A 26,088-nucleotide genomic window follows, 5' to 3' on the forward strand; every position below is an offset into this window, starting at 1 on the left:
AATCGGTCAAAACTATTTATTTGGTTTGAAAAAATATACAATAAATTCATCGTAGATATAACAATCATTTGACCAAAAATTTTAAAATATTATTGAATCTAATAATGTGATGAAGATTAAAAAAAAAAAGATTGAAATTGAAATAATGTTGAAATGTACAATATAATGTGTATACTTTAATATAATTTCTCCAGTCGGCGAAGACTACTAAAATTCTATATGAAGCTGAAAATTTAGATTTATCCTCACCCGACTCAAATCAGATAAAAAATTATCTGATTTGATATGTGTTCCCGTCCAAAATGCGTATAGTAGTACCCCATTAATTATTTTTAGCTATTTGAACCTATTTAGAAATTATGTAGTTATACTCGTCACAAATCATATTGTTGTGGTGGGCTTTTAACTACAACAGATAAAACTAATAATCTAGATGAGAAATAAAGGAAACCTAATGCAAAAAGGAGAATCTAGTCGAGGAATATTGAAAATTCAACAAGAATCTTTGACGTTCAAACTCTGATAGAAATTCTAGTTGAATTTTAGAATCACGAACAAAAGCAACGGTGGCGATCGACACAAAGGAGATATCACATTGAGTGAACGTAAAACAAGAATAACAAAAGATAAGAAAATTGATTAGGAGTAAAATACGTATCAGCGTGGTAGGAAGACATGATAAAATCTTTCTCTTTTATTATTATTATTATTATTATTATTATTTTTTTTTTTTTTTTTTTTGTGCAGCGCTAACTGTCACAGGGTTAGTAATGCATATGGAAGCTGGGCTGACTTAGCAGGGCTGACTTCGTCCTCCTCAGCTTTGGCAACCCAGCTCTGTCTCTGCCTCGATAGCCCAACTCTGTCTTAACTTGGACAACTCAGCTTCAAAACAAAGATTATGGTAACACTTTTAATACTCCCTCCGTCCCGGCTTTTGGTATCCAATTGAGAACGGCACGGGTTTTAATAAAGTGATTGATGTGTTGTGAGTGGAATAAGGGTCCCACATTTTATGTGAGAGTTAAAATAATTAAAGTGGAGTAAGGGCCCCACCTACTTTTACCAAAAATAGAAATGAATACTAAAATGTGGGACGGCCAAAAAAGGAAAGTTGGATACTAAAAGCTGGGACGTAGGGAGTATTTATTTTGTGTGCGTGTTTTGGCTTAGCGGTAGGCGGTTAATGTCTAAGGTCTGAGGTCTTGTGTTCGAGCCTACCGTCATGCGGTCTTTAAAATTATTTATTTACTTGTTTAAATTATTGTAACAAAGCTTGGACCCAATTACTTATATTAATGGGTCTAAGTAGGGGTGTAAGTGAGTCGAGCTAGCTCGCGAGCTACTCGGGATCGGCTCGAAAATTACTCGAAATCGACTCGATGTTAGTCGAGTCGAGCTCGAGCTCGAGCTACTCGAATTGGTACCGAGCTCGAGTTCGAGTTTCGTGATACTCGACTCGTTAGGCTCGCGAGCCTAATCGAGCTCAAGCAATTATTATATAATATATTATATATTGGGCCAAAATTAAATATATTTAAAATACACAAAATGGCCCAAACCTTTAAGCCCATTATAACAAAATCTGCATTTGAATTCACTTGAATTTGAAACCCTAAATCCTAAGCTATCAGCCGCCCCAAGTTCCCAACCCCAATCGGCCAATCCCCAATCTCTCATCTCTCTCTATCTCTCGGCTGAATCTGACCGGCGACGCGCACTCCGGCGCGCACGAGACAGCAGCAGTAGCAGAGCAGCACGGAGCCGCTAGCCCGCCACCTTTAGCTCTCATTTCCCCAATCTCTCATCTCTCTCTCGACTGAATCTGACCGGCGACGGTGACGCGGCACCCCGGCGCGCACGCGACAGCAGCAGCACCAGAGCAGCACGGAGCCGCCGGCCCGCCGCCTTTAGCTCTCGGCTGAGTCTGATCGGCGACCGGCGCGCGACAGCAGCAGCAGTGCAGCAACAGAGCCGCCGTGCCGCCACCTTTGGCTCTCCTTTTCCTAGCCCGGCGGCCGGCGCGAGAGCAACATCTACCAGCACCAACTGCCCTTTCCCAGCCCGGCGCGACTGCTCTCCTTCCACTGCACTACTGCTCTCCTTTTCCCAACCCCGCGCAACTGCTCTCCACAATCGAGCTTAATCGAGTCGAGCTCGAGCTCGCGAATATGGCATCGAGTCGAGCTCGAGCTCAAAAAAATCAAGCTCGGCCGAGTCGAGCTCGAGCTCGAGCTTCATGAAAGTAGCCGAGTTCGAGCCTGAGCAGAGCAATACTCGACTCGACTCGGCTCATTTACACCCCTAGGTCTAAGTGCTAAGTTTACTTTGATTCTTATAAATAAGACTCTCATAGGTAAATTTAAGGGGTCATGCTACATACATTTCAAAAAATCTTGTAATTGTAATTGTAAATTTAAGGAGTAATTAATTTTCTCGGGTAACTCTCTGTGGATGTATCGAACCACGAAAATTCTTGAGCCCAATTTTAATCTACACACTAATCACAAAGTATAATTATTTAAACTCGTTTAGAGTTTATATACGTATTCTTTTTCGTTCTCTACACACTAATCACAAAGTATAATTATAAACTCATTTAGAGTTTATATATATACGTATTCTTTTTCGTTCCAATCTCAATTAATATGTTACTTTACTACTCGTTCTTGTCAAACTCATCTAGCAATGCATACTAAATTAAAAATGCTTAATGCACAAATATAAAATAGCTCAAAATGGAAAATGGATGAGATATGTCACGTATATAGGATTGTGGAAAATTGTGGTGCTTCGAGTATATTTTGTTATATAATTTTAATAGATGATGATTTGTCGTTTTTCCATGGTGAGCCACTGAAGTCTAATAAAATATCAACGTGAAAATGCTGATTCATTTTATATGATTAAATTAAACTGAATAACGTTTTTATTTTTAGTTCATCTATGTATCATTTTTATGACCAAAATTAACTGAAAAACGTATTTATTTCAAATACATTAAATTATCCTTTTAGTTAAATTTTCAAATGGTGAAGTTCAATTACCATTTTATGTAGATTTTGAATTGTGAAGTTCATATAAATTTAATATGAAATCTATTTGTTTAGATTCTGAGAGATAAACAGCTTGTTTCTTGGAGAAACGACTTGGTTTTTGGAGGTTTATTGAATGATTTAAGAGAATACAGACTAGCAGCAGTTTAACATTGGAGTTTCATCTTACAGTCTTTTTGGTTGATGCTAAAACAAATTAACCTTTGTTGGATTTAATGTTATTTTGAAACTACAATTTGATTTATCTCCATCCGGATAATGGTGTAATATATTTTGTTAGTAATTTATTTCGCCAGCCTTAAATCTTGAAAATTTTAATTCGAATGCAACTGTAATAAATAAAGGGGTAGTGTATAAAAATAAAAATATTGATATTTTTGTAAGATGTTCCAAAATGACAAATTGTTAATATTTTTGTGAGACGCGGGGAGTATATTTTATAAGTATTTTTTTGTTTAAGGTTTATTAGAAGATCAATGTGAAAATGGTGATGAATTAATAAAGTAACGAAGATTGAGCTTTTTCTTTAGGTTGTGAATTGTGGAGGTTTAATAGGTTTACAAGGGGCATAGATGATTGAAGATAATTAAAAATAGAGAATGAAGAATATATCATATAGGATTGTGGACTATTGTGGTGCTTTTAATATGTTTGTTATATAATTTTAGAGTGGTGCTGGTTGGCTACGTTATGACTAGTCATAAACTATATTCAAATTGAAAAAAAAATAATTTATTTAAAAAAAATATCAAAATAATAATTGATTTAGCTAATTTTAGTGTTTGGTACACATTACATTTTTATATATATATATAAATATATATATATAGGGTGTGGTTCTAGAGAGAACTACATTATTTGTGAGAACGGGAGAACCATCAAATCTAATGCATCCACTGTAAAAATTAATGCATTCGCTGTTAAAATTAATGCACTAAAAAAATTAAAAAAAATGCTCCCTTCAGGATTCGATCCCAGAATCTGCATTCATCCAACAAGATGATGCATCCACCGTAGATCTTGATGATCGAATGGCTGAAAATGGTTCTCCGGTCTTCTTTTATTTATGGTTCTTTCTTGAACCTCTCCCTATATATATATATATATATATATAGGAATGGGATCATATAGATCCCAATGCTTATAATAGATCCCTAGATCCAAATCTTGACCACACATTTATGACATGTGGCGCATCAAGATGGTGACACGTGGCAAGGATTCCAAGGCAAAATCTGGAGGGGTAAAATTGGAATGTAATTTTCGGATTTAATAATTAAAAAAAAATATATATATTTTTAGATTTTCTCAAAATAGATATATTTTAGATGCATATAGTTTCACACAAAGATGCATAAAGTTTTCACATGAAATGCATAACTTTGAACAGAAAAATGCATTTAATTTTTCCAGTTTTGGTATTTTCACCACCCCACCCCATACCACCCCCCAATCCAGCCCACACCACCCCCCAACCCTCCCCATTACCACCCCCCAAAAATATGCATGTTTCACATGCATATAAAATCAAACAAAAATGCATAAAGTTTTCACATAAAAATGCATTAAATTATACAAAAAATGCATTTCATTTTAATAAATCTGGTAGTTTCGCCACCCCACCCCTGCCCCTGCCCCTGCCCCCCCACCCCACCCACCCCCCCACCCCCACCCCACCCCCCCCAAATTGTTTTTTTTTTTTTTTCAAAAACTGATTTTCTAATTGCTGGCCCCCCCCCACCCCCCACCCCCCCCCCCAAAAAAAATTTTATTTTTTTATTTTTTAAAAAACTGATTAAAAAAAAAATTTGGGGTGGGGGGTGGGTGGGGGGGTCAGTGGTCAGAAAATCAGTTTTTGAGAAAATAATAATAAAAAAAATTTGGTGGGAGGGGTGGGTGGGGGGTGGGGGTGGGTCAGTGGTCAGAAAATCAGTTTTTAAAAAAATAAAAAAAAAATTGTTTTTGGGGGGTGGGGGGTGGGGGGGTAGGGGGTGGGGTTCTGGGGTGGGGTGGGGTTCTGGGGTGTGGGGGGTGGGGTTGGGGTGGGGTGAAATCTTATGCATATTTATATGAAACTTTATGCATTTTTATATGAAAGTTCATGCATTCTCGTATGAAACTTTATGCATCTAAAATATACATATTTTGAGAAAATATAATTTTTTTTTTTTTGAATTTCGAAAATTACATTCCAATTTTACCCCTCTCCAGATTTTGCCTTGAAATGCCTTGCCACATGTCACCATCTTGATGCGCCACATGTCATAAATGTGTGGTCTAGATTTGGATCTACGGATCTATTATAAGCATAGGGATCCACCGGAACCCAACCCTATATATATATATATATATATATATATATATATATATATATATATATATACGGCCTCTATCTTATAAGAGTATGCTCACTTTCATTTTCGTCTGTTCCATGAGAGTATGTGTAATTCATTTTTGGACATGACCTCACCACTAACCCCTTATTTTTTATTTTCACTTTCAATACGTATGTACAATTTCATTAAAATTCGTGCTAAACAAATTAAGCACAATATTTTGAGATGGGTAGAGTATTTTTTATTTTTTTTAAATATAATATAAAACATTATAAAAAATAAAAAAAATAATTACAATATATACAATACTAAAACTAGTTGATTTTTTCTTTAATAAAAAATTTAAAATAACTGTACTTTACTTTAATTATTGGGGAAATTACATGAAGATACCCCACTTTATATCAAAATCTGATTTTTTTGACAATCTTTTTAATTGTGGTAAAAATTTCAACGGGCTTTCAATTGATAGCAATGTCCGTCCAGTGTAATTTTCCGGCTAAATTAAATCTGAGTTGGCAGACAGAATGCCAACGTGGCATCAGAAATGCCAAATCACACCCACTCGGGGCACGTCACCCTCTCGAACACACACACTGGACTCACACCCTCAACGCCACAACTTGCGCCACAGACTTCTTGGGTGAACAGTGGCGGAAAACCGCCCCCTCCCCCTCACCTCTCGACTAAGCGCCTACCCACACACCAACAGTGGCGGCGCCTCTTTCTCTAAACCTCGGTGGCACCAGGACTCCCTCCGGCGACCGCATCAACCGCCAAGGCCAACCGCCGCCCTCTGTTTTGATTTATAGTGGCGAAGCCTACAACCTCCCCCATCTCTCTCTCATTTACCGGCGATGACGGAGTTGCAGCTGGTAGCAACAGTCCCCCTCTCCCCTCCACTCGATTCCCCCCCTTTCTCTCTCTCACCAAATTTCAGTTACCAAATTTCATATATCAAATTTCAGGTAGTGGCGCCCTAGTTCTCTCCCTCCTGAAAATTGGCGTCCACTCTCTCTCTCTCTTACCAAAACAGCGTCCCTCCTCTCTCTCTCCTGTAAATCGATCGCCACTCTCTCTCTCTCTCTCTCGTGAAAAATAAAAGCATCTTGTTGGATGGATTGTTGATCGATTTGATGTGGGATGTGCATGATTGAGTTTTCAACCGGAGCCGGGAATCGAGAGAAGGAGCGGGAGGAGAAGAAGCCGGCGAACTCGAGATTCTGGCCAGATTTGGGCGGTGGAGGAAGTGAGAGAGAGGGTGAGGGCCGACGGGGAGATGGGGAAAGGGGATGGGGAAGAGAGAGAGAGAGAGGGGGGGGGGTGACGTGGGAGGGTTAGGGTGAGGGTGGGTGTGATTTGACATTTTTGATGCCATATTGGCATTTCGGCTGCCAACTCAGATTTAATTTGGCCGGAAAATTATTTCATACGAACATTACAATTAATTAAAAGCTTGTTGAAATTTTTGCCACAATTAAAAAAATTATTAAAAAACTAAATTTTAATTAAAGTGGGATATTTTCATATAATTTGTCCATAATTATTAGGGTTGTAAATGAGCCGAGCCGAGCCGAATACTAGCAGACTCGAGCTCAGCTCGTTTAAATATTCGGGTGTTCGATCTCGGCTCGAGCTTTTATCTTGATGATCGAGCTTGGCTGGTCATCCACTTACTAAGCTCGGGCTTGGTTCGAGTTCGGTTCGGGTGATGCTCGATAATATCGAATTCGGGCTTGAGCTCGAGCTCGACTCGTTAGATGTTTGTATATATGGTGTTCAAGCTCGAATTTGTTATAAATTTAAGAAAATTTTCTTAATTAATATGTTACACGAGTTCGAGTTCGACTCGTTTAAGGCTCGTGTACTAGCTCGATTGAAGGCTCGACTGAAGGTTCGTGAACAAGCTCGCGAACGTGTTCGCGAACAATCGAATTCGAACATATTCGCGAGCTCAACGAGCCGAGCACTGTCAGGCTTGAGCTCGGCTCGATAAAAATTTCGAGCACGGAATTAGGCTCGAGCTCGGCTCGTTTATTATCGAACCGATCTCCGAACGAGCTTTTTTCGAGCCGAATCTCGAATAGATTGCGAGTAGCTCCGTTCATTTACAGCCCAAATAATTATTTAGGACCGATCATAAAGCCACTGAACTTTATTCATAATTTTAATAGATAGACATTGTCGGCTGGTAGGGTGTTGGGAATTTAGGATTTTGACAAGAAAGGTGTGATGGCCATGTGAAAAGAAATTTTGGGATTACTAGGATAACTATAATAGTTAAAATAATGTATTTTTTAAAAAAAAAAAATTTGGAAATATATATAGTGACAAGGTTGGGGTTGTATATAGTGGAAGTAGAATCCAAAATAAATACATATAAGTTATTCTTGAAAAGTGAACTCTTAGCAATGATGAGAACAGTCATTTCCATAAGGTTAACTAGATTCGTTGCATCTATTAATTATATAAAATAAAGTATATTAAAATCACTATATTCATAATCAAGTTTAATTCGGCAGCATTTTTCTCATTCTTCATTTTTAATTACCTTAAATTATTTATCATATATTAAAGATACACTTCAGCCGTCCCATTACAAATATCCCATTTTTTCACATTTTTTCATGATGGGATATCTCATTACAAATGTCTCATTCATTTTTTAGCAATATATTATCTCTCTATACCTACTATTTAAATAATTTTCACCAACCCACTTTTATCTACTTTTTACACATTTCTTAATCTCCGTGTTCAAAATTAATGGAACATTTGTAATGAAACGGATGAAGTATTAAACTTCAAGAATACATGAACTAAATAAAAAGTTTAATCTTTTTTTTTTTAGGAAAATCTTTATTTTATATTAATTATTCATTTCCCCACATTTAGCACCTATTATGGGTGATGCTAATGGCTGCATTGACCAGTTGATCACACGACAAATTTTAAAGGATGATACAAATTTGATCCAGATCGTCTTAGATTTATTTTTGCATCTCATAACTCTCGTAGAGCTCGAAAGAAAATATGTGTATAGAAGAAGATGTTGAAAGTGACATACAGATTACATCGGAGATGGAGAGAGGTAAATAGAGCAGCTTGGCGGCGTAGCAAAGGAACTAGAATTACAAAGAGAGAGGGAGTGGAAAAGTAAAGACAAAGAGAGAGCCTTCGTATTGTTTGTAGGAACTAGAAAGAAGGACGGGGTAATTTCATCTGAAAAAGTTAAAATTGACTAACTTTTACTAAAATAATGTTGGGTGGAACTAGAAATTAAATGTATGTGAAATAAATAGATTCTTCAATTTATTTAATTTCACCATTTAAAAATCTAAATAAAAAGGATACCTAGATGTATTTCAAATAAATATGCACCCACAACGAATTTGTATTAAAGTTCAATTATTCAAAATCTAAATAAAAAAGATCAATTTTCATTCTCATTGATCTTTGTTAAACTTCACTATTTGAGAACCTAAATAAAATACTAATTAGATGTAATTTTGAAATAAATATGTTCTTCAATATAATTTAGTCAAATGAAATTATTTAATATTTATATTATAATTAATACAATATATACCGTAAAAAGGAATGTAAAAAGTCTAAACACGAAAAGCTCCACAATGACCTCTATATGTATCGGTTTGTGGCGTTTCGTCATATACCTCCAACTTGGTTAATGTATTTCCTAATTTGTATACTAATATTTTTTGGTAGAATGTTTATTCATTTCTTACACTTTCAATCCACTTCGAATCTGAGTCGAGCTATTACATATATAATATAATTACAAATTAAAACTCGCTTCTTAATTCGGAGTTGTATGTGGCATCTTACTCTATCCTATATTCATACTTATCTTAAAATATTTATTTTTATATATTTTTAATTCATGATTTTTCTAAATTTTGATTTTCACATTAAATTTATAGTATTCATCATGTATAAATAGATTACAAATAATAATTATTATTTATCCAACCAGAAATAATTCTTATTTGATTTGGCCAAATAAATAGTTTATCCCATTTATTTTGAATATTGATTTGATTTGTATTAATTTAAATTTTGATCTTTTGTTAATTTTACAATTTATTATTAGTGTCTGCTTTGTCATTTCGGGGGTCATTGAGACGGATTTTAAATTTTATTTGATTATATACATATCTTATAAATTTAAGCAAGTTTGATAAATTAGTGGGTATTATTATATGGGTTTAGTATGAGAATGACTAGTAAAATCTCTCTTAATACAGTTGAGAAGGGTACGTGCACATAATTTATGAATGGGTTGAAATAGCTAAATATATATAATTAGTAGGCGTTACTATACGCGTTTGGAACGAGAACGAATAGTAAATCACTTTTAAACGTATTTGAGAGGAGCATAAATATATCTAAAATATTCAGTCTCATATCATTTCAAAGGATATAGATGATATGCATTTTTTAACATTTTTCCAATTTCAATCTTTTATTATCTTCACTAATTGGAGAACTACTATGAAATGATTAGATATAATTATATTTATCAATTTAATTTTTTGGTCAAATAATTGTCATATATACGATGGATTTATTGTACATTTTCTCCAACCAAATAAATTGTTTTGTCCAATGTAATTAATATCCAAGTGGATTATTTGCATTCTTAGTTGATTTTTTCAATCTTACATGTGGTGTATATAATGAAAATTTTGGAAGATTTACATGTTAGGTTACATATAATTTTTTATTATTTTGAATTTAATTCTATTATATAATATATATATATAGTGAAGAATTAATATAAAATTTTAAAGTATTATTTTCAAATTGAGAAAACTGTGATTTTTGTGAATAATTTCTTTACTAATGTATGTCTTATAATATTACTAATATTATGAATTAATAATTCCCGTTGATTTTCGACTCCTATAAACTAGTTTCATTAAACTAATTACATAAACATAAAATATTTGATGTTCTTGCAAAATGGATCATTGTTACTGACAAGATAAGGACCGGTGATTTTTTATTTTTATTTTTTGAAAATGACCGGTAAATTTATTTTGGTTTTGCTTAATTAATTTCAATTCTCACGATAATGAATTTTAATGGTAGTTTGTGTAACGATAATTAGATCGGCAGCTACAATCAAAATTCATTATACAATTAGAACCACAAAAATATCAGGAAATAATACAAATAATACAGGCAAACAAACAATTAAAAACTCCATTGTTTATCCGCCTCAAAAAAAAAAAAACTCCATTGTTTATCCTTCTCTCTCTCAAAAAAAAATATAATATAAAAAAATTCATTATTTATCGAAGCTTGAAGGCCCAGAAACGCCCTATTAAAAGGCCGACTCGGCCTACTAAGAAACTTGGCCCAGTCCAACAATGACTTTTAAAGCTCTGGTACCAAAAGAAGAAAAGAAAAAGTAAAAAAAAAATCCACAATCCCATACTAATTTAGGAAGGGGCTCCAATATTGATTTAATATTTTTTTTATCAAGGAAATGGAAATGATAAACTAAATCCAACCTTTTGTTTTAGTTGAAATGCTTCTAACATCAGTACTAAATATATTAATAATATTTATTTTCTTTTTTGAGAAGATGGTTCATAATCATATCTATTCCTAACCAAAATACACACACACAAGTTACTCATTCCATGCACTTCCTTTAATTTTCTGGTGGATTATAGTCGTGTTTTCTCTCTCCAATAATTTGTAGAGAGATAATCAAAATACTAAGATCCTGCTTTGTCCTAAAAGCCGAGCTACATGTCTCTAGTACAACGTGAAATACATTAAGGATTCCACATTAGTAAAGCCTATATTTTGAACATCTTTTGATGCATAACATAATATTTTATTTTCACTCACGAAATTATATACTCCTCCGTAGCCTTTTGGCTGCAGCTATTATATATTTATATATATATGCTCGTGTTCGTGAATCTCTTTCTACTTCTCTAATAATTGGCCATGACATTATTTTTCTAAAAAAATATAGTAAAAATCTTCAACCATTATTAATATTTTGGTCACGAGGCATCCTAACTGGACTTGACATTTCAGCATTGTCCTAAAAAGGAATCAAATTAACATAGAACAACAGAGCAAAAAGGTAGATAAATTTCATGAAAACAAGAATCAAGATTAGACACGAGTTGTTGAACTTGAGGGCATATCCAAGATTGTTTCCTGAGCTTATTACAGTCAAAACTATGTGCAATCTACCTATTCCAACATCTCTTTTTGATCATGAAAATTAGCCACATTAATTAATGCCTTGTTGCATCACAAAATCTCAATCCGTGCCGTAGTAAGGCTCAAACTCACGGGCAGAGAAGGACAGGCGCTTCCTAGCCGAGCCGGCCACCTCTCTACTCGGGCTCGACTGCCTCTGCCTTGGCGCGCTGTTTGGCCTAACACGCGCCATAGCCGATGCAGTGGCCGCCATGTAGTTTGGCCGAGGTAACGGGCAAGACTTCTCGCTCATGCTCATCCTGCGCGTGTCGTGCTGATAACAGGGGCTGCACGGGATGGACCTCGTCGTCGGAGTTTTGGGAGATTGAAGGGCCAGATTGAGACGCTTCCCATTCAAAGAAGCTGGCATGAACATGGAATCAACTTCAATTGTCTTGATTGAATCTCTTTGATTATTGCATAGATTCCTATCTTTCCTCATCCAACTATACCCTGTTTTCCTGCTTGAATCTTCCACCTCTGTGGCCCAAATCTGTGCATCCAAACAATCAAGTAATAACTAACTAGGTATTAGGAGGAGGTTCAAATGAGAACTCTAATTTCTCGTGAGAACGTGACAACACGACATCGAATGTATAAAGTCACTGCATTTGCCAATGAAATTATCTGCGACGAATTCGGTGACTTCATACATACAAAGCAGTGTTGTCACGTTTTCATGAAAAATAAGAGTTCTCACGATAACCAACCTCGTTATATATAAAGAGATGAGCAGAGGTGAAACATGTAATAATCATGTGTTGCAAAAGACCTGCTGTGACAATGCATGAGCTAGCGTCTTGCCCTGTTCGAGGGAGCATTCTTTTGCCTTCTGAATCAAAGCATGGATCTCCTCAAGCTCGGTCGGACCGACGTCCAAGCTATTCGAAACTCGACTCGAGTCGTTGCGGAACATGGAGCCTAAGGTTGCGGTGGTTTCGCACGACAGGCGGCGGCGTTGATCACAAACTATGGCTTGAACGCGGACAAGAGATTGGATGCATTGGAGTGTCATTTTTGCTCGTTTTCGGACATTGTGTCCTCTAATTAATGCTTGCAGCTTCACCACGCCTCTTAACGCCATTAGAGCTCTCCTTGCCTAAACAAATAACGTTTCAGCAATCATAAAAAAATAGTACTACTTCGGTATAGCATAATAGACAAATTATATCCACCCATATAAAAACATACAAAAACTTTCTTGTATAAATAGATAAATTTACTCTTAATAACAATTTAATAAAAATTACCCACTTCTTGTGTATCGCGAAAATACAATAACGCACAAGTGCACGATCATTTGATGAATTGAAACTTTGAAATTAAATAAAAATTAATTCTTTTCTTAGTAAGATTATTTCCTTATTTACTTAGATGAGCGTTGGTAATTTTTATTGTTTAAGCTAATTTAGCTTGATTTATATCCCATTAAAAGAATGATGATAAAAATATTTAATTATTTATTTATTAATCATGCCAAAAAAAACACCGATTTATCAATTATATATCCACTCAAACTAACTAGGATGTCACTTGGGTCTATGATCCCACCACCCTTATTATTTAAACCATATTTACATGCAATACATATAAATGCAACAAGAACTCGTAATACAAAATCGAGAGCTAAAACGCATGAAATTGAGCAGAATTAATCCAAGAAAATTCGCAAAATTACCAGGTATCCTCGGAATATTTTCTGAATGAGAAGAGCAGCCTTATCTTGTTTGACCAAAAGGGGCGGCCTACTGAGCCGGATGATCTCCACCGCCGTTGCGACGGCGGCCTCCGCCGCGGCGGTGGTCGCCATAGCCACCGCAAACGCCCGCTTCTGCTCCGTGTCCATTCTGGGCTGCTTCCTCACCAAATTCTCCTCTCCGCTGCAAATAGAATTCGCGCATTTGACAACGTTGTGCTGGATCGTCGTCTCCAGACTTAAATGCCTCCGAAATATCCATCTCTTCTTCCCTCTTTTCTGAAAAAGAAAACACACTCTTTAAAATTATTCGTTCAATAAAAAAATAAGAAGAAGATGAATGAGTCATACTTTTTCCTCATCTTCTGGCTCGTTATGTTGTCGTCTTCTGCTGCTCCTCTTGTCGTCATCATCGTTGGTGGGAGATCTGAAGGCCTTCTTCACAGCGTTGAGCCAGGAATTCCCAGTCTTCTTCCCCATGAAACGAAGATGAGTTTTTGGGGGATTGGGAAAATGGGAGTCCTGAGGGAAACAGTATCTAACAAAGTGGTGTACTTTAGTTAACCACTATGTAGTTAGAGGCATGGAGTAGCTGCTGACATTCTGCCCTTTTATGGAATAAACCAAAAAAAGTAGTTCAAACGGGAAACCGTAGACCTCAAATAATATTTGTAATTTCTGCCTCCATATTACTCAATAACGATAAATTATATTTATGGCGAGATACAATATACGTACTGCCAAACTCTAATTTACATCCTTTAATTTATTATTTCTTATGTTATTGATATGCGATAATATTAATAATTTTAAAATTGTCACATATTTTTCATCTATGAATACAATGGTAATAATAGTAGTAATAAATTATGTAGCGTGGATATAACTATAAGGAGTAGATTGTGATTAGACCTGAATTAGGAAAATTAATTAGGGTATAAATGTATGAGAAAAATGAAAACTGTAAAGAAAGGAGTAGAGTAGAATTGGATGTTAGATGCGTCAGAGAGAGGTGGAGACAGACAAGCATGAGGGAATATGTTTTTCTCGAGAGAGGTGAAAGCTGCTGAAAGGATAAAAATATGAGAAGCAATTTCTTTTCTTTTTTCTTACCTTATTTTTTTTTTTATCTTTTATCCTTTATTTGGGTGTTGTTGAAGAAACTCCACATGGTAGATAATGATTTATGGCAGAGAAAGCGTAGGAATTAGGGAACACTGTTGTTTATGGGGATCGACATTTGCAGGGATCAACAAACCAGACTGTTTTAATTTCTTTGGTATGAGCATCATGATTCATGAGATGAACAACACAACACCATATGCATCATATTTTCCTACAATTTTTTTACTCTTTTTCTATTACGTTTGTTTTACTCGATTTGTTGTTTGTTTTAATTTAGAGATAATTAATTTACATATTAAATCTCAATTTTATAATATTGTTGTAAATTCAATTTAAATTATTGCAATTAAGATTCAATTTTATAATTTATATTTATGTTAGATATTGGTCTATTTTAATTAAGTATGTGTTTGGAATTGATATTTTAATACTAATACTAATATGCCTTGGCTGGGCGCATTATTCTGATAAAATCAGTCCTGATATGGCTATTCCAATTTATCAACTCTCTTACTCTCTTATTCCAAAGGCAACTTTAAATTCCCTTAACTCTATGTTTCGGAAATTCTTGTGGGGAGGGAGAGCGGATGTGGGGTCGATTTCTTGGGTGAAATGAAGAGATTTATATGCTGAAAATAAAGAAGGGGGGCTGGGGTTAGGAATTTAGAATGGTTTAACTTGGCGTTAGTTTTGAAATGGGTGTGGAGATATTTGGTGGGGAAGGGGAAGCTGTGGGCGAGGGCGGTGAGGTCGATTTATGGGGAGTTAGAGTGGGGGGAAGAGGGGATGAAAACGTCAGGGCAAAGCAGAAATAGAGCCGGGTGGTGGTCTAGAGTTCTTACCATTGGAGCCAAACATTCGGAGAAATGGTTCGGCAACAATATTAGAATAAAGTTGGGAAGTGGAAGCGATACAAAATTCTGGGAGCACATTTGGGTGGGCTCGAGACCGCTTAAGTTAGAGTTCCCCAGATTGTTTCATCTTAGCAATAATAAGGAGGCAACTGTTAGTGACGTTGGAAGGTGGGTGGAGGGGAGCTGGGTGTGGGATCTGAAATGGAGACGAGATCTTTTTGAGAGGGAGAGAGCGATGACTAACGACCTTGCTGTTACTATCTCTACTGTTGTACCTATCGCAGGAAAGGAAGATTCATGGTTATGGAGTGCAACCAAGGACGGGTCATTCTCAACAAAGTCAGCCTACAACATCATTCAAGACTCAAGGAACACTACAACACAAACGAGTTTCAGCAAAGAAATGATGCAGAAAATGTGGGATACCCCGGTTCCTTAGAAGGCAAGAGTCACTTCTTGGAGATTACTGAGGAATAGATTACCAACATGTGACAACTTAAGGAAAAGAAACATTCCAATTGGTGAAGTGGAGCTCATGTGCAATGCTTGCTGCCACCAACTGGAATCGGCAAATCACTTATTCACGAGGTGCCCAAAGACTGAAGAGGTTTGGATAGGAGTGCAAAGATGGCTGGGCGTTCACACTCCGCGACCACAAGGTACGATTGAACATTTCAACGCGTTTACTAACTTGGGGAGGAAAAAGAGTTCGAAGTTTCTTAGGGCTCTTTGGATCTGTACCACTTGGTTACTTTGGAAGAGTCGCAATGAGAGCAGATTTGATGGAAAGAATTGGGAAGTTCAAAGCTTGATTGGGGGAGATAAAAGTAAGACTTTGGAGTTGGAACATGATTTTTAAATTGAATGAAAAGGAAATGTGTTTCTTCTCATGGGTGTCTGGATCAATTCAAGTGTAATTGTGTAACTTCTTTCGGTACCACTGGTACCAAGTGTTTGAATAAATTTTCTTTTTCTGATAAAAAAATTAATTTAATACTAATGTGGAGATAAAATTGATCGAGAGCTCTTGAAAGTTATTGTCTTAATTATTCTCTCGTATAGTTAATTTTGTTCTTTAAATTTTTTATTTATTTATGTAATTTATATATAAAAAAAATGTCCCATGTTCTATCATAAAATTGGCAATCTAAGAAAACCAATAAGACAATAAATTCAAAAAAAAACTTTAATTAATTTTAAATTGATATGTTGTATGGGTGTCAAATTTTCAAGAACAGTGGATTATTATCATTGTTATAATATCGTGTGGTGATGTGCTACAGTGGACAAATTAAATGATAACAATATTTTATTTTAGTAACTTGTGTAGTATATACCATATGATAAGGATTCTGCATTTTGTTGTTTTTTTTAATTGGACAGTGATAGGTAATTGAGAGCTTGCATGTCTAATGTAAATCTCATTTATGGTTATGCACCCTAAAATAAAAGTTTTGGAATTCCATCATTAGAAATTTAGAATAAGGCATCTTCCACCCTCTGGCAACTATATTAGTAAGTTCGAAATTGAAATGATTATTTAACCAATTTCAATACGGGTATGGTGGCCAGTCCATTTTATTTCCCTTCAAACGTTGATATTATACTCAATATTCTTTTCTACCAATTCTTTATTTTTATTTTTTGGACTTATCTAAATGTTTACCAATTTTTTATTAACTTACGTTTCTTTTGTGTATATTTTTTAAAATCTATGATCAATTTGACTATTCTTTTGTGTACATTTTCTCATATTTTTTTCTTTATTTTTAATATCTTTTCTTTTGATTTTTTATTTTTATAAGTTTAAAATTTTAAACTTTTTAAATTCTTTTAATTTTGTTACCTAATTTTTAACTATTGTAATATTTTTATTTCTTGTATTTTATTTTAATTAATGTAATGTTGAAATTTAATTTTAGTGAAATATTGAATTTAAAAATTGAGGAATTAAAATGGAATAAAATGAAAATGAAAAAATTAGAGCTCATTTTAGAGCCATTGGGCTGTGGAGTGACACGTAATTAACCTGTATTATGAAAAGGGAACCCGAATAATTAATTAATGTTTAACTTGCATTTAAATCCTGTAGTTTATGCATGAAAAAGAGGCTTGTGACTTTTTCCATCTCTTGGCCAGAACAATTTGACTCAAAATTCGCAATAAATAAACGCTACAATTTGGGCCTCCAATTTTCAGTCAAGCCCATCAACAGGCCCTAGCCCAATCAAAAAGGCCCAACCACTTCAACGGCGCGAACACTAGATAATTCGCGAATGTAGCAGAAATATTGAGCAAAATCATGAATTTATGGAGAAATCTTGCATGAAAAATTCCGCAAGAACATTCAAGAAAACTGACGAAACACAACGATTTCGCAAGACGCATCCACACACTTCCGCTCTCGCTCTATATATACACTCCCATTCCTAACCCACTTCAATCACACCGCATTCTTCCCTTCCATCATTCAAAACTTACTTTTCTTCTATAGTTTCTGTTTGCTTCACTCTTTAATGGCGACCGGAACTCTGAGTTTCTCTCCGCTTTCATCAAACAGCGTTGTTGCTACGACAAACAGAGCTGCCGTCGTTCCTTGCTCCGCATTCTTCCCTTCGGCATGTAAGCTAGCAAAAAGCAGGTCGTCGTCGTCTGTCAGAGCTCAGGCCACCGGAGATAGCAAAGACTCCGCCGTCGACGTTCATGTTACCAGCGGACAGCGCGGCGGTGATGACCAGCGCACCGCCGTCGAACGCCGCCCGCGGCGCCTGGCTGCCGACGTAGTATCTCCTTTTGGTGAGTTCATTTCTTTACCTGCGATCTAATCTCAATCGCTGCGGTATTCAATTCAACCGTGATTTGAATATGAAATTAGGGCAAAATTAACTCCATAACACCATTGATTATTCAATTACTCATCTTCTCATTCAACTTCGCGCAACTAATCAACAATGAGAAAAAAATGATAACAGGATTGCTGGACAGAGTGTCGCCGATGCGTTCGATGCGTCAAATGTTGGACACGATGGACAGACTGTTCGGCGACGTGATGACGTACCCCGGCACGGCGGCGGAAGCGCGATGGCCTTGGGACATGAGCGAGGAGGAGAATGAGGTGAGGATGAGATTCGACATGCCCGGATTGTCCAAGGAAGATGTGAGAGTGTGCGTGGAAGATGACGTGCTGGTGATCAAGGGAGACAGGAAAAGCGACGATGGGTGGTCGAGCTACAGCTCCTACGCCACCAGGCTGAGGCTGCCGGAAAACTTCGACAAGGAAAAAGTGAAGGCGGAGATGAAGAACGGAGTTCTCTGCATCTCTGTGCCTAAGACTAAAGTCGAGAGGAAAGTAGTTGATGTTGAGATTACTGGTTGATCATTTTTGTCTGTAAATTCATGGCGTGTAAATTAAAGATCTGTCAATAAAAAAGATTTACAAATTCTGGACTTCCTGAGAAATTATTCATGAGAGCAAGATTAGTACAACTGAACTAGAGTATATCTATTGCAAAGCTAGTTTAATTCTTTCTTACATTTTCATGGGGGAATTCAAAATACTAGATGTTGATGAATTCATTTTCTTCTGGAATGGGTAGGAGGCTGGGCTTCCACTCAGTTGATGATGAGTTCATATTCTTGGACAGCAGCTCCTCCAGTTGCTTCTTCGTTATCACGATCTTTATTCTCTTCACGGCCGCCGACGTGGCGGCGCCGTCCGCCGCCGAAGCTCGACATTTGAAGGGAGAAAGATAGTAGGTCTTTCCCAACTGCAGCTCATAGCTTGGAGGCAAAAACATGCCAGATTTTGTTGATGGTTGCACCCCAAAACCTTCAAAGTTTACGAGCAATTCCTTCACAGCAACTGCTGTTTTGAATTCTATGACTTTGCCATCTTTCACTACCTGCAAAACTTTTCTGCTTCTGCGAATTGGTAACTTGAGGCATGATCCCATGATTAACCCACAAAAATATGTCTAAAAAAAAGCTAATAATTTTTAGGAATCTTTAAACGCAAGAGTGGTGCATTTGGTTTGGAGATTCTTTTATGCAAGCTGACAACAACAATCCAATGCCCATAATAAATAAATAGATAGAAGATAAATTTTCTGCGTAAGTTCCATGAGGAAGAGGGAAAGGGGAAAGTTGGTGAAAGATTCAATATAAAAATTGTCAACACGCATGCAAACAAGATGGGTTAGTGGATGATGGCGCAAGGGGGTGGCTCATCCTATTTGATTTCACTGTACAACCAGCTAAAGCACTGTGTACTAATGCTTCATGCACGCTAGGATGGTCCTATTACTACAACTTGTTCATAAGTAATACAGTATTTGGGCATATAATAATTACTAAAGTTGAATTTTTTTTTTCTTTTGAAGTTCAGAATTTTTTAATTTCCAATACACACCAAGGAATTTGTTTGTTAGGGTTGCCCTCCTGCATTAATTACCTAAAGTTTTAATTTGCCAATTTAGTTGGTTATGGTGATTATATCTTAGTTATAAGTAACACTAATAAAATTAAATATTAGATTAAAAAAATGAATATAAAGAAACTGTTAAGTTAAAATTTCATGGGAATTGACACATTGGTAAATCTAGCCTAAGTATATAAATTGATTTTTGGGTTAAGGTGCAGATAAGCCCCTGAAGTGTGAGCCCTTAGAGCGATTTGCTCCCTTTACTAACTGTGTGTGCAACTTACCCCCTAAACTACCAAAAATCGCACATTTAACCCCTTCTTGACTAACACCGTTAGTCAACGTTAGTTAGTGATTTTTTCTTTTGTTTTTTTAATTCTAATTGTGGGGCCCACCTTCCTTTCTTCTTCTTCTTCTTCTACGCTTCTTCCTCCTCCTCACACTGCATCTCTCTGCATCTCTCTTTCTCACTCTCACCAAATCGTCAGCGGCGGCGCCTCCCTCCCGGCGGCATGTAAATCAAATACCCATAACAAGTAAATCTCCAGGGCAAGAAAAACAGAAAATCTCAATTCCTGAAACTCGGACAAGTAGCGCTCGGCAGAAGGCAAAATCACCACAAAATAAATAACGATGGGAAACTCGGATTCAAAAAGCTTAGATCTACAGCAGCTAAAAACAGGATCTTACACACCAACATTAGTTCATGCTGACAAGAAAGCTAATGAAACCAAACTCCAATGAAAATGAAATCAAACTCCAATAAAAGAAACAATAACAACAGACATGATTTGCGGACGGTGGCCATGAGTGAGGGATAGATTTGTTAAATAACATTGGCCAAAAAGTGGCCCAATCTCCTTCGACCTCTGGCGAACAGCGGCTCTCCCTCTCGTCTTGATTTAGCAATTGACGGCAGCAGCAGCAGCAAAAGTCGGTCACCGCCGCCTCATCTCTCATCTCCATCTCGGCTCTCTTCTCAGACCGGATACCCCAGCAACCCTCCTCCTTGGCAACGACAGCCGCCGTGGCCTCCGTTGCTTCCCTCGATCTCCCCCTTGGCGACAACGAAGTGCCGTCGCCTCCCTCGGTCTCTCTCTCGCCTCTCACATCACAGATCCCCCCCTTTCTCCGAACGGTGACTACAGCAGCGACAAGCCGCCGCTCCGCCTTCCTCGGACTCTGATGGACAATGACCGCTAGGCCGTCGTCGTTCTCTCCCGTCACACCCTTAGCAAAGCCCAGATCAGCCTAGGCCAGTCCATTTCTCTCTTTGACCATGGCTGGGCAGTAGCAGTAGAGGGGGATACGAATTGTAATAAAAAAATTGAAGAAAACTACAAGTGGGCCCCACAATTTGAATAAAAGAAAAAATTACTAACGTTGACTAACGGTGTTAGTCAAGAATGGGTTAAATGTGCGATTTTTGGTAGTTTAGGGGGTAAGTTGCACACACAGTTAGTAAAGGGAGCAAATCGCTCTAAGGACTCACACTTCAGGGGCCTATCTGCACCTTAACCCTTGATTTTTCTATGTCAAAATGTGTCGGAAATAATTGCTTGCAGGCTTACAGCTAGGATTAGCCCATGAGAACTTCTATAATTGGGGATTTTTATTAAAAATAATGAAAAATGAAAGGGACTGCCTAGCTGGCATCATATAATGTAATGAAATTAACATTAAACATGACAACAAGAAGAAAAATATTAATTTATAACCATAAAACTATTTAATATGCGTCTTCTGGTAACATTGTTTTATGTGGAGGTTTAGTTGAGAATGATGTGGTTTTGGTAAAAGTGAAAATAAAAGGATCAGTTGATCCTCTAGATTCTTTTAGGTACCAAATCTTGTTTGCCCCAAAAAAAGAGAATGTTGAGAGGCCAAACACAATTTTCATTGTCAGATATAATTATTATACCCTTATTTGATTTATTTCTAATTTTTATTTTATGTGTGGGTTCTCCACTAAAATAAAATTGTCATCACAAGAGAAAGAACACAAGACATCAATTATGACTTGTGAAGAGACAAAGATTCGTCTTTCCACAAATTCTGCATTTTGTAATGATTTAATTAATGACTTTTGCAGGCTTCTCCAAGTTCAATGGATAAGCTCCCAACTGCCCGACCCGACCCGACCACGAATCTACCGTAGATTTTCTTTTCCCGACCCGGCTCGATTATGGGCCGATCATTAAAATGCAGCATACCTATCAAACTACTAAACCAAGCCAATCATGGAAAAAATCTATCTATCTATATATATATAAAAGTAAAATAAGCTCCATCATACGTGGTGTAATAGAATCACTCTATTCTAATTTTCCTCAATTCTCATTCATTCTTTTTTTTTTCTAGATTTTAATCAATTTCTATATCTAAAACCCATTAAAAATCTAAAAGTCATGATATATTTAAAAACTAAATCTATATCTATATCTATATAAAAAAGCAAAATAAACTCTATCCTACGTGGCGTCGTATAATCACTTCATTCCAATTTTTCTCAATTCTCATTCATTCTTATTTTTTCTAAATTATTAATCAACAGATTTCGATATCTAATAAATAATATATATACTACAACTCCAACTCAACCATTCTTCTTTTTAAAAAATTTGAAACTATAAAAAACAAAGATATATATAATATTCTCCATAAATATGCATAAAATAAAATTCTAAAATATATTAATATACATAAAATAAAATTCTAAAACATAGTGGGTCAAGTGATTATATTTATACGTGAAAAATAAGAGTCAAATATAGATAGACTCAAATATATCATCCGTGTGTAGAATACTATTTCATCTTCATCTCTTTAATTTTTTCGTGGGTAGAATACTTATTTCATCTTCATCTCTTTCTCTTGATTTTAATTATTAACATGTATTTAATCAACATCACAATTATTAACAAATTATAGACAAACTCAAATATAGATAAATCCTATCAAATGTGAAATTCTTTGTCAAATTGACAATCTTATATTTCATCTATAAAAAGATGTATATATTAATTTTATTTCTTTAACCTCTTTAATCAACAAATTTTGATATCTAATAAATAATATATATGCTAGAACTCCAACTCAACCATTCTTCTTTTCGAAGAAATCAAATTATACAAAACACTCAATAATTAAGAGCTACATGTATCTTGTGCGGCCTATGAATCTTCACAGTTATGCCGCTTTGTTCAAAGAGATTGGAAACGTGTAAATAATTTTCTTGCCAATCTTGCCATTTTCTACAATTATTTGATTAAGTATATTAAAACTTTCTACATACAATGCTTTACACCATTAGTTAACAGTTAACACAATTAAATCTCAATCTCAAGATTGCCTCATGTCATATATATATATATATATATATATATATATATATATTGTTAAAAATATAAGTTCTAAAGAAAAAATTAATTTTAAATGCTAAAGGTTTGGCAATTTTAAGTATTGAAAATTAAGTTATAGAAAATTTTGTGTCTTGAGCTGATTTTGTTAGGTCTCAAGATCTTTTGGTTCGTTCCTAGCTATTTCTTTCACTCTAATGATTGCATTGCAAGTTCAGTAAGAATGAATAGTATTTTGTCTTAGATTATGTATCTTTTGTAACTCATGTGAATAATAGCATAATATTTGATAATTGATTTACTTACTCTAAATATAGGAAATGTCGACGAATAATGAAGCTATTCGTTTGAATGCCATCAATCCAAAAATATGAAATAAATATGTGGTGGTCAGAATTTTGCACTTATGGGTTCAAAAAGATAAATTGGGCAAGGAAGCACTTGAAATGATTGTAATTGATGAATAGGTAAGTCTTATCATAGTTTTATTGAATTACCAGTGGATAAACATTGCTTAGGTAAATGCTTATAATGTTCTTGATTTTTATTGAGATGGATAACCAATTATTATAGCAACTAATATTTAATTATTTAGATATTTTATTCATTTGAACAGGTTCGGATAATTAGTTGGTATTCCTATACGAGTTTAAGATGCAAATGGGTTATAAAATCACTTATAATCGAGTTATAGATTGGTGCGGATGTATAAATTCTAAATAGTTTTTGTAAATTGTGTAATTTTTAAATTTAAACTTGAAATTAATTTTTTAATCGTTTATTATTTATACTAGGTATTATTTTGTAATGTTGTAACAACTTACTATATTTGATTTTTTGGATATTTATAAGCTTAAATGAGTTCGAGAAATTAGCGGATAATACTATATTTGTTTGGACAGGAACTGATAGTATAAACACTTATGAATTGGGTTTGCGACATGACTGTTATATAAATTCTGAAAAGATTTCGTATAATATATAATTTCTACATTTATTATAAATTAATTTTTTTATCTTTTATAATTTATATATTTATTTGAAATGTATACTTTGTAATGTCCAGAAACGAGCATATTGATTGTAAGCTTTTATTGAGTTAGATAATTAATAATTATAACAATTTATATTGTTTATTGAGATATTTTATAAAATTTAAATATTTTCGGATCATTAACAAATATTATTGTATAGGTTTGAAAAGAGAGTTACTCTATTTTCATATGTTTGTCAGTTTGGACGGGAACGAATAATAAAAATTACTACTTTTTAATCGGGTTTGACACGGGTAAAAATATAGAAATTTAAAATGAGTGTATAGATTGTATAGTTTTTATTATTCGTACTATCTATTTTTATTTATTTTTATTAACTAACCGTATTAAATAAAAAAATTTAAAGGCCGCACCACAGGGAACTCGAATCTAAGACCTTTGGCCTTAAGAATTAACCCATTACCGCTCGGCCAACACACGCACACCGTACTATCTATTATTAACACACACACATAGATGTTCATAAATCCACATTTATTTTTTTGGGAGACTTCACTAATTGTAGAATCTAAATAAATGATTATATACATGGTTATGTGATTTTTTTTCTATTAATTAATATTTACTATTTACTATTGTTAATGTTTATTTTGAAATATTATGAGTTTTTATTGAAATGGATAACTAATTATTTAGATATTTAACAAATAGTATCTAGTCGAATAATTAGTGAATATTACTATTATGAATTTGAAATAAGAACGAATAGTAAAATTATTTTTAATTGGGCTTGAGACGAGTACGAGCATATAAACGAATTTCATAATTCACAAATTGTATAATTATCAAATTTATACAAAAAATTTAAAAGTTAATATTGTTAACAAAATTTATATATAATAATTAATTCCCGTCGACGGGCGACAAACTAGTAATTATTTAAATGAGAAGCCCATAAATCAAGATCCTAGTTCATCTATAGTGTCATGTTAATTTTACCTGAATGGTTATGAAAAAGTTTTTTTTATTATATCTGCAAATGACTGGTTTTGAAAAAGTTTTTTATTATACCTGCAAATGACTAAACTCAATAGTGCTGGCTATATGTCATACTTCCTCCGTCCTATTATTAATATTTTAATTACTATATTAGGAGGACGTCCCACTAATAATATTTCATACTAAAAAATTAACCATTTTAAATATTACTCCCTTCATCTCATAAAAACATGAATATTTTTTCATTTTAAGACGTCTCACAAAAACATGAACATTTCTATTTTGGTACACCACCCCACCACAATCCCTTTACTTTTCATCTCTATTTTTTATAAAGTGGGATCCATTTTCTACTCACAATACACTTTTATCTAACATTTATTAAAATCCGTGCCACTTACAAATGTTCATGTTTTTGTGAAACGGAGTGAGTATTTATAATGAACCCAATTCACTTAAAATAATCTATTAATATTTTTCACCAACTCACTTTATACATTAATTATACTTTTCTTAGTTTTTGTACCCAAAAGTAATAAGACATTACTAATGAGACGAAGAAAGTATTATAGAGAGAAGTTTTCACGGATGCATTTTGCATGCCAACAACAAATCAACCCACCTTAATGGTAATGGGCTAGAAAGTTGGATCTTCTATGATTTAAATATTTATTCTTATAGTAAAATAGTTTGTTGGCCATAAGCAGCAAGTTATATCATGTTATCATAAAAATTCATCCCTGTAAAATTTTGAGTTATATTATGTCATGATAAGAGCACGACATCGCACTATGCATTCTACAAAATGGTGTGAGCCACTATAACACGACACGATAAGACCAAACACAAAATCTAGTAGAAAGAGAAACTACTATCGCAACAGCCTTGACAAGCCATCCCAGATCAAACAAGGCAAGAAAGCAAGAACTTCATTTTTCATTGTTCTTAACAACTCCACCAACAATTTATGACCTAAAACACAATGAATGGGGATGAATC

The 26,088-nt window shown here is 34.9% G+C and overlaps 2 protein-coding genes across 2 annotated transcripts; one reads left to right on the forward strand and one right to left on the reverse strand.

The window, feature by feature from the left end:
• Positions 1 to 11,472: 11,472 nt before the first annotated feature.
• Positions 11,473 to 13,976, reverse strand: LOC131019739 (protein IQ-DOMAIN 17-like). Its single transcript, XM_057948325.1, has 4 exons — positions 13,689 to 13,976; positions 13,320 to 13,616; positions 12,414 to 12,740; positions 11,473 to 12,134 (listed from the first exon to the last, which is right to left on the reverse strand). The coding sequence occupies exons 1-4, from the start codon at positions 13,815 to 13,817 to the stop codon at positions 11,703 to 11,705; spliced, it is 1,185 nt and encodes a 394-aa protein (XP_057804308.1). The 5' UTR covers positions 13,818 to 13,976; the 3' UTR covers positions 11,473 to 11,702.
• A 3,465-nt stretch (positions 13,977 to 17,441) lies between these two features.
• On the forward strand, positions 17,442 to 18,756 carry LOC131019746 (small heat shock protein, chloroplastic-like). The gene is made up of 2 exons (XM_057948333.1): positions 17,442 to 18,112; positions 18,289 to 18,756. Exons 1-2 carry the CDS (start codon positions 17,833 to 17,835, stop codon positions 18,690 to 18,692), a joined length of 684 nt encoding a protein of 227 aa, XP_057804316.1. The 5' UTR covers positions 17,442 to 17,832; the 3' UTR covers positions 18,693 to 18,756.
• Positions 18,757 to 26,088: the final 7,332 nt, after the last annotated feature.

The sequence above is a fragment of the Salvia miltiorrhiza genome, chromosome 1 (genome assembly GCF_028751815.1).
Source record: "Salvia miltiorrhiza cultivar Shanhuang (shh) chromosome 1, IMPLAD_Smil_shh, whole genome shotgun sequence".
In the NCBI taxonomy this organism is placed as follows: domain Eukaryota; kingdom Viridiplantae; phylum Streptophyta; class Magnoliopsida; order Lamiales; family Lamiaceae; genus Salvia; species Salvia miltiorrhiza.